This window comes from Ochotona princeps, chromosome 17, assembly GCF_030435755.1.
Source record: "Ochotona princeps isolate mOchPri1 chromosome 17, mOchPri1.hap1, whole genome shotgun sequence".
NCBI lineage: Eukaryota > Metazoa > Chordata > Mammalia > Lagomorpha > Ochotonidae > Ochotona > Ochotona princeps.
In genome coordinates this window covers 8,847,631-8,861,916 of record NC_080848.1, presented here as the reverse complement: position 1 = coordinate 8,861,916, position 14,286 = coordinate 8,847,631, and the positions used below count along the sequence as shown (strand labels likewise).

The 14,286-nt window shown below is 50.8% G+C and overlaps 1 protein-coding gene across 1 annotated transcript in view; it reads right to left on the bottom strand.

The window, feature by feature from the left end:
• Positions 1-14,286, bottom strand: part of RGS9 (regulator of G protein signaling 9) — a 58,162-nt gene that overhangs the window by 4,049 nt on the left and 39,827 nt on the right. Inside the window, exons 14-17 of the mRNA XM_004592962.2 lie at positions 12,388-12,475; positions 10,728-10,866; positions 9,337-9,422; positions 7,414-7,531 (exon numbers count right to left, since the gene is read on the bottom strand). Coding sequence (XP_004593019.2) covers positions 7,414-7,531; positions 9,337-9,422; positions 10,728-10,866; positions 12,388-12,475 — 431 coding nt within the window. The remainder of the gene's footprint in view (positions 1-7,413; positions 7,532-9,336; positions 9,423-10,727; positions 10,867-12,387; positions 12,476-14,286) is intronic.

Below are 14,286 nucleotides of genomic sequence, written 5' to 3'. Positions count from 1 at the left end.
AGGCAGGTGCTGTCTCCGAGGAAGGACAGCGACAGCCACAGGAGCAGCAGGCACTTGGCATAGAACAGAAGATGCCACCGAGCATGACCTGTTCCATGGGGTAGTGTCTGGGTTCAAGTTCTCACTCCACCTCTAAGCCAGATCCCAGCTTTTTGCTAATGTACATCCTGGTTGTTGTAGTTCAAGGAACTGAGTCCTTGACACCCAAGTGGGATACCCTGATTGCATCCCAGACTCCCTACTTCATCTTGGCATGGTCCTCAACATGGAAGTATTTGGAGAGTGAACCAGAGGATACAAATATAGAAGACCCCCTACCACCTCTCTACATGTGCCTTTCAAAACAAATGAAAATAATTTTTCAAATATTCTTAGAGGATGGGATTGGTGCCTTTATGAAGGAAAACAGACAGCCAGCTCATCTCTTCCACCAGGGGAAGATACAGCAAGAAAGCATCATGAGGGCCCGGCGGCGTGGCCTAGCGGCTAAAGTCCTCGCCTTGAAAGCCCCGGGATCCCATATGGGCGCCGGTTCTAATCCCGGCAGCTCCACTTCCCATCCAGCTCCCTGCCTGTGGCCTGGGAAAGCAGTTGAGGACGGCCCAAAGCTTTGGGACCCTGCACCCGCATGGGAGACCTGGAAGAAGTTCCTGGTCCCGGCATCGGATTGGCGCGTACCGGCCCATTGCAGCTCACTTGGGGAGTGAAACATCGGATGGAAGATCTTCCTCTCTGTCTCTCCTCCTCTCTGTATATCCGGCTTTCCAATAATAATAAAATCTTTAAAAAAAAAAAAAAGAAAGCATCATGAACCAGAAAGAGGGTCCTCATCAGGGCCTTGACCATGAACTTCCCAACCTTCAGCCCTGTGAGACACTCCTGTGGTTTCTAAGCCCAGGGTTCCTGTACTTTGCCATGGCAACCTCAATAAACTGAAACACCTAGCACGTCCCACCTGACTGCCATGAGTCAATGACGATTGTAGCTTGTCGATTGTAGCCACTGCTACTTAGTAACAAAGAGGTGACTAAAGAAGAGCCTGGGGGCAGGGCTGCTGCTTGGACTCATATTGCTGTCCTACAGTCAATGGGGGTCCAGAGAATACACCAAAAACCCCCACACAAGGAAAGGAGCTTCATCAACAGAGAGAGGAGCTTGGATTTATTAACTGGAATCCTGCTTCCTCAGAATGCATAACTTCCTATTATAATCCCACTTTACAAAGCCAGTGCTATGGCATACAGGCTAAGCCTCCACTTGTAGCACCAACATCCCATATGGGAACTACTTCAAATCCCAGCTGTTCCCTGTTAATGGCCTGGGAAAGCAACGGGGAATGGCCCCTGCACCCAGGTGGGAGACCGGGGAGAAGCTCCTGATTTCAGATCAGCCTAGCTCTGGTCGTTGTAGCCATTTGAAGAGTGAACTAGCAGATGGGAGATCCCCTGCCCCATCTCTCTTTCTGAACTCAAATAAAATGAATCAGATAAAAATAATCACACTTTGAAGATTTTACAACTTGAGGCTCATGGAAAAGATGTCACTTGGTCAAGATCCCACAGCTGCAGACCAGCCTCTCTGTAAGCCCTCCCCAGACCCTGTTGCCTCCATGCTCTTTTCACCCCCAACTCCCAGCATCTTCTCTCACCCATTTTGAGTGACAGAACAGATAAGGAAGGCAAAAGCCACCAGCGTGCTTCACTCACCTAGCCTAAGAGGGTCCTTTCTTCTGGCAGATGGCCATTAGTCCAACTGGTCATGGACACCCTCAGTGGGATGTCTTTCCCACCTGCTCCCACCAAGGGACCATGACTCTCACCTTGGCCCCTCCTACAAACTATGCCCTTGAACTTGGAGACTAGTCTCTCCATTCCACATCCCACCTGCCACTGATGTGAGGCAGCAAAGCGGTGGCATGCAAGACACGTGGCAGAAAAACACATCACAACAGAGACACAATGAAGGAGAGCTTGATTTTGTACCATGCAGCGTTTTTATTGCTCAAGGGAATGGAGGGAGGGAAGAGAGGAGCATGAAATGGAGCAAGTACATTCCCACGAGAACACAACACGTGGCGTCTTCATGAACAGCAAAGCAAGTGGTGCAGTGAGTGGTGACTCAATTTCTGTCCTCAAAAACTGATTGAGAACTTGAAGGAGACTTTGCGGCCCTTGAACCCCAATTCCTGGGAGCAGGAGGATGAGCCCAAGGCCATATCAAGATTCAGCCTAAAGGGTTCCCAACCCCACTTTCCAGGCCCTTCCCACCCATACTCCCCTTCCCCATTGTGGGAGAAGATCCACATACGTGAACACATCATTTCTCCTTTCAGTCATCCCAGTTGACACAGTCCTGCCAAGAACTTCCCAATTAGAACTGACCCTTCATTCAGCCACCAAACTGGAACCCACCACTGCCCTGTTGCTGCCCAGTCCTCTCCTAGGGGCTGTAGACAGAGGCCACAGCACTGACTCCACACTCTCCTCTGTTCAATTACATCCTACTGTTCTCTAAGAGCTTCAAGGGCTACACCACAAGATTCTGAGAGAGCAGAGAAGTTACAAAGGTTTATGATCATTTCTTCTGAGGAAATTCCTTCAATGATTAGAAGTAACGAGCCCCTCTAGCGGGCAAGCCAGATGGAGCAAAGAAAGCACGGGCTTACTCTGAGACCACAAAACCGTTAGGGATGATGATGCTGGTGGTGGTGATGGTTTTGTCAATGAGAACAGTGACAGGTCATGGTGAGAATGATGATGACAGCATTGATGATGGTGCTGGTGATATGATGGCGATGGTGTTGATGGAGAGAATGACATAGTAAGGATCGTGATGATGATGGTGGCGATGGTGTTGATGGTGAGAACGGTGGCAATGGTCCAGATGGTGGTAGTGATAATGACACATTTATTGATTGTTTTCAATAGGCCAGGTACAGCTCCAAGTACTTTCCTCTGACCGTGTTTTCCCTGTCCTTTTTAATTAGTACTGAAAGTCAAAGCTGTCTTGTCTGTAAAAGTCAAGCTGAAAACGAAACTCAACAAAGGATATCCTGGTATCTTAAAGAATAATGCATATCATGGAAGAAAGATTTGTTACATCATCGGGCCCAGCGGCGTGGCCTAGCGGCTAAAGTCCTCGCCTTGAAAGCCCCGGGATCCCATATGGGCGCCGGTTCTAATCCCAGCAGCTCCACTTCCCATCCAGCTCCCTGCTTGTGGCCTGGGAAAGCAGTCGAGGACGGCCCAAAGCTTTGGGACCCTGCACCCGCGTGGGAGACCCGGAAGAGGTTCCAGGTTCCCGGCTTCGGATCGGCGCGCACCGGCCCGTTGCGGCTCACTTGGGGAGTGAATCATCAGACGGAAGATCTTCCTCTCTGTCTCTCCTCCTCTCTGTATATCTGGCTGTAATAAAATGAATAAATCTTTAAAAAAAAAAAGATTTGTTACATCATGTAAGGTACAGCACTGATCAATGAAGATACCATCCAAGAATATGGCATAATAGATTGTTATAATGATTTTAATGTGCTGATAATATTATCCAAATAAGTTCTGGTCTTGATGCTGAGATCCCAATGGGCCTCTTGGGACTGTTGTAAAGTTTGAGGCACAGTAACCAGGGCAGCAGGAGCACAACAGACATAGATGCTCTTGCAAGACCTCAAAACTGGGGGAGGGCCTGTGACCCCCTCCTCTGAGACTGTCCTGGAGGATCCCAGGCTTGGAAAGCAGAACCCTGACCAACACCTAACTTGCAGGAGGTAGACGTAACATCAGGAAAGAGCTGATGTCTAAAGTTGGAATGACAGAGAAGCCACACGAACGTGAAAAGTCTGCATCTCTAGGAACTGTACCAACCTTTCCAGGTCCCAGCTGACCACTGGTCATGGCCCCAGACACCAACTGCTCCAAAGTCCCTCTCATCTCTCCAAATTTAGGGTCCCCTATCATGTCCTCCCTAGACATCAGGTGGCTTCCCTGCGACAGAGCTGGTCACACTCTTGCCTCACCTTTCTTATGGGATTGTAAGCACCCAGGGGTATGTCTCTCACCCACAGATGAACCTGGGGGGCTAAATGTCTTCGCTAAATGTCAAGTAGCTGTGGTAGAAAGTAGAAAACTGGTGCTGAAGGCTGACCCCTCCATGCACAGAAGCCAGAATTTTGGATTACAGTGTTGGAAGATTTCAAGAGAGAGAGAGAGACAGAGAGAAAAAGAGAGAGATCTGAACATTCAACTTCAGCCAGACAAAATGCTCTGTACTCTCAATACCTGTCTAGGAGAAATAACAACACCAGAGAAGTTGCAGATCAATGTCACACAGCCAGTAAATACCAGAGCCAGGGTTACTTGACTCTGAAGTCTACACTCCTTCCCCCACCACTCAAAGCCTGTATTTAGGAAATGGAAACTTAACCTGGAAGCAAAGACACCTATGTGTCACACTGAGCACCTGCATTCAGATTGGGGGATCCTGTTTGCACGACATTGTGCTGCTTTCCATTGGTATGTACCTGGCAAGAAGCAGGTAGTAACAGACTTAAAGACAAATGAAACCAAATCTGTGAGGTGTGGAAGAGTGGATGAAAGAATGGACAGATGAGCCAAAGATGAACAAGACATAGTCAACACCTCCCAAAGTTCATGATGCATTCAACATTCCACCACCAGCACTCTCACTACCACTTTGCCATGTGTGTGACCTCAGCTCTTGGGGCATAACCAGTTGGGGGAGCAGCCATCAGCTGGCTTCATTCCTGCCTCTCACACTTTCCCACTAACGTGGCCCAAGAGCGGGAGAGCCATGTGAACATGCTCTGCTGGGGGTCCCAGGGCCAAGTCTGAGCCTGCCACAGCCAAGCACAACAGATGTTTGATGTCTCACATTTTATCTTGAAACAAATGCATGTCCATTTTGCATTCTGTTTCATATGATATTCACAATGATTTTCACATGAATTTTTTAAAAATCACCTTACTTTCTTCTAAATCCTCAAGTAAAATTGATGACTCTGGCCCCAGTCTGGGTATGCCTTAGAGTACATAAAGTCTGTTTGGAGGAGCACAGATCTGGTACCAACCCCTCATGCCACAAATGAGGAGGCAAAGAAGTCCAAGGACTTACTCAAGACTATGTGGCTGCCCCGCCACCAAGAGCAAGAGAGCCAGGTAAACGTGCCCCGCTGGGAGTCTCAGGCCGAGCCTGAACCTGCCACAGCCAAGCACTGCAGGCGCCTGATGTGTCACATGTGGCTGCCCTGAGGCCCTCCCCAAACCCAGGCCTCATTCCACTCATCGCCATCCACTCATGTGACACATGGTCAGAGGCGTGACACTTCAAGTGCTGAATGACAGAAGTGGAATCCCTCGCGTCACTGAGGCCACAAGTAATTCACTGCCTCAACTCCCTGCTGGGGGTATCTTACAGTACTGGGGGACTTCAGCATCACGCGACACAGATAAACAAAGCACAATTCTTGGTGCTCTTGTGGAATATAAGCTGGTCGGTTTAAACTCATACATCATGTGGTTGGCGACTAGCAGAATGGGAAGTGTCAGCTCCCCTCTCTGGGGTTGGAAGAATTTTTTTTACCAGCTTGAAACCCAAAAAGCAGAACCCCTCGACAATCACCTAGAAGGTCTTCAACGACCGGGACCCTGGCCACATCTTGCCCTTCTTCCTGTGCCCAGGACTCATCCTCCTGGCCTTCCCATTCACCGAGTCATTTCTACCTCTGGGCTTTTACACACGTGGTTTCCTCTCCCTGGCTCCTTCTCCCTGCCTGGCTCACTCCTTGTGTGATCAGCTCTTTCCTACACTTATGGAGACATTGCTCACAGATCTGGTGCCAGCTGGAGAGGGCTCCGATTCTTCACCCTTCCCTGTACCCATATCTCTTCCCAAGATACTTTGAAATGTCTCTTACTGAAGAGTTTGAGTTCAAGTCCCCATCCTGTAAATCTAGGCTGGCTTTGCGACTTGCTTTTGGCTAAAAACATGAAGTACAAGAGACCAGGTGAAGGCTTTGGTGTTTCCATTCTTCAGTGATTGCAACTCAGCCATCACCACGGAACATGCTGGCCAGGCTATTGGAAGATGAGGTGGTTGGAAGAACAGGATGTGGGAAGCAGAAAACGTGCACTCCACTTACCCCAGCTCAGATCACTATAGACCAGACCTTGCACATGTGAGCCTAGTCAAGATCAACACAGCCACACAGATGACCCTGTACGTTAATAATAAGCACTTACTGCACGCCTCTCTAGTTTTGTGGGTGCTCCTTATACAGCAACAGCCACCCGATTATTTAATTCCATTTTTCCAGTCCTAGACTACAAACTCCATGAGAAGCGGACTGTGTTTGGTTTGCTCACCCACTCCGTACAGGTAGTAAGTAATCAATCAGCGCGCTGTGTGAATGAGTGAGTAACCCTGCTGGGTACTCTTGCTCCATCTCTTTTGCGTTGCTACACAGGTGTGTGAGGTAAGCTTTACGTCAAGAATGATCTAGATCTCATATGGTCAGGGTTTGAGCTGGCCTCTCCCTCCACCTCTGGCTACAGGGCTGACCTAATCCATAGCTTCTGAACAAGAATATATCATCTGGAAAATCTCCTAGAAGATATTATCTCTGATCCTGACCCATGTTGAAAACATCCCGGATATTTAGCATCTCTCTTCCCCTAGAGGAAGATGCCGGTGCTGCTTCCCTGGCCAGAGTCCCTCAATCCTACAGCTACGTAGCAAATCTAGCATCCACAAGGGGAGAAGGAGGTGAAAGGGCAGCCCACCAAATCTTCAAGTACCTCTGGCTAAACACAAGCACAATAGGAGAGTGGTCTTAGTGGGGTCTCTGCAGGCAGCGCCTACCGAGGAGCCCAGGGGAAGCATCTCTACAGGGCATCCGTGCTACCAGCCCTCTAGCAGGATCCCAGACTGTCCTAGGAACAGAACTGAAACTGAAAACATGGGTTGAGTTCATAAAGCTCTTTCAAATAAATGCCCTTAAAAGATCATGCTTTGGGGGTACAGAGACCTTATCAAATTTTTCCAAAGCAGAACAGTGAAATACAAAGCAACTTGGTTTCCCTATGGTTCTCACTGCAAGAACTCACAAAGATAAGACAGGTAGACACACAGCAGCCACTCATTCAGTGATGGCCCTCCTCATTATTGCCAACCCTGTCCCTTGGTTGGAGTAATATTGGGAAGTCTACCACGAAGGAAGTTAAAGGAGTATGGGATGGACCTATTGACTCTCCTGCCCCACTAACAGGAAACAGAATCTCCTAGACTCTGACCCTGCCTTCCTTTGCTTGCCACTCCCCAGTGCACACCCTGGAAACCAGAGATCTATTTAGGAGGTAGCTCCTTCCTGAGCTGGCTCCTGCGGTCCAGCCTGCTCATGACCTGGGTGATGTCCACAGTGTTGGCGGCTTCACGAGCCTTGGCTTCTTCTTCCAGCTGCCTCAGGATGACGGGGCTTGGGCTGGAGCGCAGGTGCCGCCGCATAAAAGGGAGGGTTGCACTGGAAGGAAGAAGAGAACAGTCAAAAACCACGCTGCCTGCCCAACAATACCACTGTCACACCTGATGGGGATTGGGGCTCGAAGGTCAGGGTCTCGATTTCTCCCCTCATTTTCCCAGGGCACCTAGGATGAGGTCTTCAGAGCCATGTCCAAACTTCACTATTTCCTCTCCCTTGGAAGACAAAACCAGTTGGGTACCAACTCCATCAGCCTTCTGGTTAAGCACAGGGAAGACTCCTCAGATGGCAATGATACATCAAAGACTTCAGCCCTCCCCAGCATTTCAGAATGACAGAAGACCCCAGAATTCTTAGGGAAGAGGACTCCTAGGAAGTAAGGCCTAACCCTAGGTCTCTCGCCTGCTATGCCGAGGGGGAAGGCTTGGAGCCAGGTCTCCTTTGTCCCGCAAAGGCAGGTTTAATACACTGCCCTACACCTGCAAGTCGTCGAGATAATCATACTTCCTTCCCCTCCTGACTTGGATGCAAGTAAAAGCTCCACACTGTACAAAGCGATTACATGGAATTCTCGCTCACAGTACTAATGCCAACAGGGCTAGACCACAACACCTCACTCCACAGCCAAGAGCTTCACTATGTTCTGTGCCTCCCCAGGCATCCAAAGCCACAGCCATGCCCTAAGGGGTGGGGGGTGGGTGGAGAAACAACTGAATCCTCCTGTCTGACTCAACTTAGAAAGCATCTGGAGTGAGGAGCGCAATCTCCCTCCCTCCTTCCCCCCCACTCCTTTTGGCAGAACTTCTAGAGTTTTTACCGCCCTTTCTTGTGGTTTTAAGAAGAAGCTTTCAAGCCCCCAGGGACCCTGAACTCCCTTCCTTACTGGGTAAACCTAGAAGAATAGCATGACAAGCCCTCCTTTCTCTCATTTTTATAACAGGGCCATTATCTTCAAGAACGAAACCAAGTTGATTTTCTCTCTTTCTCTCTCTCTCTCTTTTTAAGTTCCTTTGATAAAGGCTCTGGTCCAACCACCCCTGTTTGGAATCCATTGAAGATGCTGGAAAGGAGCCCAGCGTGGGCTGAACAGGCAAACAGGGGAACATTGACTAACCGCAAGGGGACAGGACATACTGCTAGAGGTGGCAAAGTCTCCCCTGGAGTCATACAGCTTTGTTGAAATGATCACTGGGTCACTCTTTTGAATATTCAATCTCTATATCCACCCACCCCACACCCCTCCCAAAGAGCATTCAACCTGCTCCCAGAAGTTCACTTCATCCGTTATCCCAGCGGATCCACAACAGAACCTGACCCACATGTCCAACAAGGGGAGAGTGTCAGTGGGTTAGAAACCAGGTCAGTGGGTTTCTAAGACAGATGCCCTAATAGCTGCAGGAATACTTGCGAGATCGCTGGCCCTTTCCCCTAAGTGGTTAGCATCTCCCCTCCGGGCATGGTCTACTATTCTATTCTCTCCTAAGGAGCCACGAGTTACTGGGCTGTCACTAAATATATTCCCACAGACCAATTTGGAAGTGGAGGCAAGTAGCAATTTTTAAAAAAAAGCCAATGAAATGCTTCCATGTGTGATAGGGTAATTATTGGTCTGATCATCAAAACTCCTCTCACACCAGTGTTTGGGAAATAAAACTCACTGGGGGTAATTACAAGGAAGACTCGCTAGAGCAATGTCGGGGCGTTAAGAAGCAAATGAGGCACTCCCATTCCCCAGCCCTCAATATTTTCATCAAATATTTCAATAACAGCCATTCGGCTGCGAAAGACCCTCCCATCTCTAGGAGGGAAACAGCAGGTGATGGGCAATTACAGACAACTCCTCTTGCCTCTTCTTGGTGGCTTCCTGAGGTTCAATAGCCTTGGCCAGCATTTCCTTGTAGATTGGAGATTTTAAATAGCGAGCATAAGAATCCTAGTGGGAGCAAGAGAAAAACAGCTATTATGAGCAGAGAGGGATGTTTTCCTTCCGACGCACACACTCCCTGCTCTCCAGCCCTCCCTCGGCAGCCAAGTGGCCACCGCCAGAGAATTTGTGTTTATTGTGAGAACGCCATTGAGGGAGGTGTAGAGAGAACTGCTGTTCGCAGGGGTGGGAGCCAGCCAGGCAGCAGGGGGTCAACATTTCAGGCTGAGCCATCCTGCGAGCTGCAACCTGTAATCCCAAACCTCCACTTTGGAGGACTCCAGGAAACCCCACGTTTGAGTGAGACCAAAGCCTCAACCATGCAAAGCCTTCTTCCAGGAAAATGAGCAACTATGAGTAAGGAGCCCACTTCTAGCCCGCTACTGTCCAGGCTGCCCTCTGTTTGGGACATGAGAAACACCAAGAAAATACTGGGGCCTGGTACAATTGCTAATCCTCCCTCTTCAAGCACGGGATCCCATATGGGCACCAGTTCATGCCCCACTTCCTTGTCATCCAGCTCCCTGCTTGTGGCCTGGGAAAGCAGCAGAGAATGGCCCAAAGCTTTCGGACCCTGTGCCCACATGGGAGACTGGGGAGAAGCTCCTGGCTTCTGACTTTGGATCAACTCAGCTATGGCCATTGCAGCCACTTAGGAAGTAAGCCAAAGGATGGAAGATCTTTGTCTCTGTCTCTCACTCTCTGTATAAATCTGACTGTCAGATAAAAACAAATAAATCTAAGAAAGGAAGAAGGAAGGAAGGAAGGAAGGAAGGAAAGAAGGAAGGAAGGAAGGAAGGAAGGAAGGAAGGAAGGAAGGAAGGAAGGAAGGAAGGAAGGAAGGATTCTAATAATTTGTGAGACCCCCCACAGCCTGGATCCTCTCACTGGGGTATTTTCAGAGGCTTCCATACGTGGCTCGGCCCCACTCGTGCCCCACAACCAACGGAGCCTGGCAGCTCGGCCTTCAGACCCAGGCAGAGACAAACCAGCATTCCTGCTCTCGCTCTGCTCAGACCCTGGGCAAGCGCCTGGACCCTGGAGAAGCAAACCCCCTCCACCTCGTGAACTGTCTCTAAGAACAAATTGCTTTGCATGGCAACTGCACTTGGCAAGCCCTCAACCCACACTGGCCGTTACAGCACTTTCATTATCAACACATCCCAGTTCCAGCATAGTGGTTTCTGCCTGTCACCCCCCTCTTCCCCGCGTCCACAGAACTTTACAGGTGCAGTGAGGGATGGAGGGGTGCAGCTGGAGTTGGCTCCCCAGTTCCCATCCCCAGTCCCTGTGTGTCACACAGATCCGGCCTACCTTCTTCATGAGCATGTAGATGTGCGTTTGTGCGGCGTCCAGCACGTAGCGGTGGGGGTGCCTCAGCCCCTTCACTGTGATGTCCATGGTCTTCCCATCTATGTTTATCCACCGCCTGGCTCCTGGGGCCAGAAACAGCCTGGTGGGCAGACGGAGGAAAACGTTAACAAAAGCAGCTACCCCAAGTTTGTGGGTGCCTGAGAGGGAAGGACGGGTAGAAGTGACTCAGATTCCCTGCAGTGAGTGAGAGGAGCCCCTTTCTCTAACAGAAACTCAGAGTGTGAGCTTCCAAAAGCACCATCAACGACCTGGCCTAGAAGCAAGGACACCACAGCGCCGGGGTCGGCAGCTTGACTCCAAGGCACTTTGACCATCCCAGTCCTTAGGGAAGAGAGCCCAAGGAGGTGGGGGCCAGCCGGCACCGACCATGGGAGGAACGAATCAACCTCCCATTGAATGCCTTCTGCCAGGATCCTGGGGCCACACAGAACTAGCCCAAGTCCCTTGCAAACAGATGTTCTGGGAGCTCTGTTCCCTGTGAGCTGTGTCCGGGTGTTTCACCATGACTCCCCAGTACTGAGTGTGGAGGCAGCCTCTAACCCCAGCATGCTAAGGGAATCTGGTTAGACATCAAATTCAACCACGCTCTTGAGCTCCAGCTGGGATTCCGGACACACACGATTCTGCCAGCAGGCCCCACCCTCCTAGGCTGTGTATTACAACGTTGGAACTCAGACTAAGACTCACATCCCCGGGGGAGTCTGAGGGGGAGGGGCTGCTACGAGGACATGGCCAGCAAGTCCTGCTGACTTCCAGAATTTAGAGTCGTGGCGAGGCAGGCAAAATCTTGAGTGTTCATGGTTCTGAACACTGGGACGGGTCTGCTTGCATCCAAGGGGTGGGGGAAGCCGCTCCAGAAGGGGCAGGCCCCCTGGGCTACTGCCACAGCCCAGCACCTCAGTCTGGAGGCTGCCAAGGGCTAGCTCCAATCCAGCCAGGGACTTGGGCTCCAGGAGCCAGAGCTGAAGGCCCCAGTGCACACCACACCAGTGCAGATACAATCGACACAGAGGGGACCACAGCAAGACCCCAGCATCCAGCAGGCTTGCTCAGGGGAGGAGTCGGGCAGGGAGCAGGTGCAGCTTTCAGCATCCTTGGTGGTTCCCTCCTGGCCACTGGAAGCAGGACTGACCCTTCTGAACTTGAACCCTTGGCTCTCAGATAAGATAGAGGAAAGAAACAATTGCTACACCAAGAGCATGGCACCCAGGGCCATGAGGTGACAAACACGACATGTGCCCGACAGCAATTCCCAAGCTGGGGTCACTATGCCAGACTCACTGGGGTGCTGGGGGGCCTGCTCTGCCACACACACACACACACACACACACACACACACACGTCTTTCTCAGGAGATCCAAGGGAGTTAGTTAAAGACAAAGCTCTGGCACTGTCATTCAAGCGACTGCTCCCCTAACCTTTAGACACATCCCTCCAGGAGCAGCAGGTCCCCAGGCCTTCCAAGGCAGCGAGGGAGGACTCATGGTGAGGCAGGTGCAGGGTGCAGCATGCCCGGCCAGCCCTACTGGGTGCTGCACGCCCAGCTCTGCCTCCAGCCTCACACACAGGAACCTCGCCCGTCAACCTGGCTAATCCTCACTTGTAAATCTCCTCCGCCTTCTCCTTGACCTTGGACTGATCTCCATACTTCAGATCTTCACAGGCTTCCCAGAATCCCAGATTCTCCCCTGCACGGAGAGGCGGCGTCCACGCACATGAAAGCAAGTCGAGAGAAGAAGAAAGAAAAGAAACAGGTCAGGTGGGAGAGGTTCCGTTCTCCAGCCTGCGGACAAATTTTTCTTCTGCAAGACAAGTCAGGTCAGACTAAACCCTCCTGGGGTTTGGGACATCTTACTCCCAGGGCCTGGACTCTTGTCATTGTTCTCTGTGAGTTCTTGGAAACACAGGGTGGGCACTCAGCATGTTTGCCATCACACGCTCACGTGGCAGGTGCCACTCATTTTCCCACTAACACACAAGTTAGAAATACTCGCCCCTGCAGCCTGTCACTTTCTTCCAGTCCTAGAACGGTGCCTGTACAAGTTCATGTATGATAAGTCTTGTAACACCACACCAACGCCACACCAAGGGATTCTTCATCAGGTCCCCTGTGACTGGGCTCATGTGACTGCACGCGAGTTCTGCCACGTCGGGGTGGACAAGACTTAGTCCAGTGATTAAGACATGGGTTAAAATGCCTGTGTCCAGGGCCCGGCGGCGTGGCCTAGCGGCTAAAGTCCTCGCCTTGAAAGCCCCGGGATCCCATATGGGCGCCGGTTCTAATCCCGGCAGCTCCACTTCCCATCCAGCTCCCTGCTTGTGGCCTGGGAAAGCAGTTGAGGACGGCCCAATGCATTGGGACACTGCACCCGCGTGGGAGACCCGGAAGACGTTCCAGGTTCCCGGCTTCGGATCGGCGCGCATCGGCCCGTTGCGGCTCACTTGGGGAGTGAATCATCGGACGGAAGATCTTCCTCTCTGTCTCTCCTCTGTATATATCTGGCTGTAATAAAATGAATAAATCTTTAAAAAAAAAAAAAATGCCTGTGTCCCACCAGCCCCCCAGCTCCAGCTGCTCACTGCAGTTTCCTGCTGACGTAGACCCCAGACCCCGCTGGATCTGGTCCAATTCATCGGATTCCTAGATTGCCTTGACGGCTCTGGGCTCCGGCCCCAGGCAGAGGCTGCTCTAGGTCCTCGGGGAGTAAACCCACAGAGGGAATGAGCATGCACATGCACTCTCCCCTCTCCCTGCCTCTCAGATAAGTCATGCTGAAATTAAAGGAGCGGTCATTCGCAAAACGTGGAAGCAACACATAGACAGGAAGTGGTCTGCACATTCAGGGACACAGCTTGAAGACGGATGTTTAGATACACCCTGCTATTGCGCACGACCCCTGAGGCCATGGAGCTAAGTGAAATAAGCCAGTCACAGGAGGACAACTACTGCTCGACTCCACTTACAGGAGGTACCCAGCACAGTCAAATTCATAGAATCACAAAGTAGAATCATGGTTGTCTGGGTGGGGGAAGAGACGAAATGCGGAGGTGGCGTGTGACGGGCAGAGAGAGTGAGGTTGAGCAGAAAGGAACCATTCCGGAGACAGCAGGGGCTGAGGCTGCACTAGCGGGGACCCTCACGCCACCGAGCCAAACGCTGAGCAATGGTAGAAATGCTCTTGTTGTATATATGTCCACCCCAAAATTGAAGTGAGTACCCCAAAATGTGTTATTCTCACAAAGCCAAAAAATCAACAAATAAAATGTCCAAGGTGGAAAAGTGACAAAACAGGATGTGACAAACCCCCTCCAACAGAATCCCAGCATGCATTTACAGGAATAAAGCACATTTACATGTGACAAGGACAAGACCCCAGCACACTGCTGGCTAAATGTAGGCGAGAGGCCACATGTTGTAAGATCCCATTCCTGGGACATGTCCAGAAAGCAAACCTGCGGACAAGCAGATTCATGATTCCTAGGCCTGAGATGGAGTGGA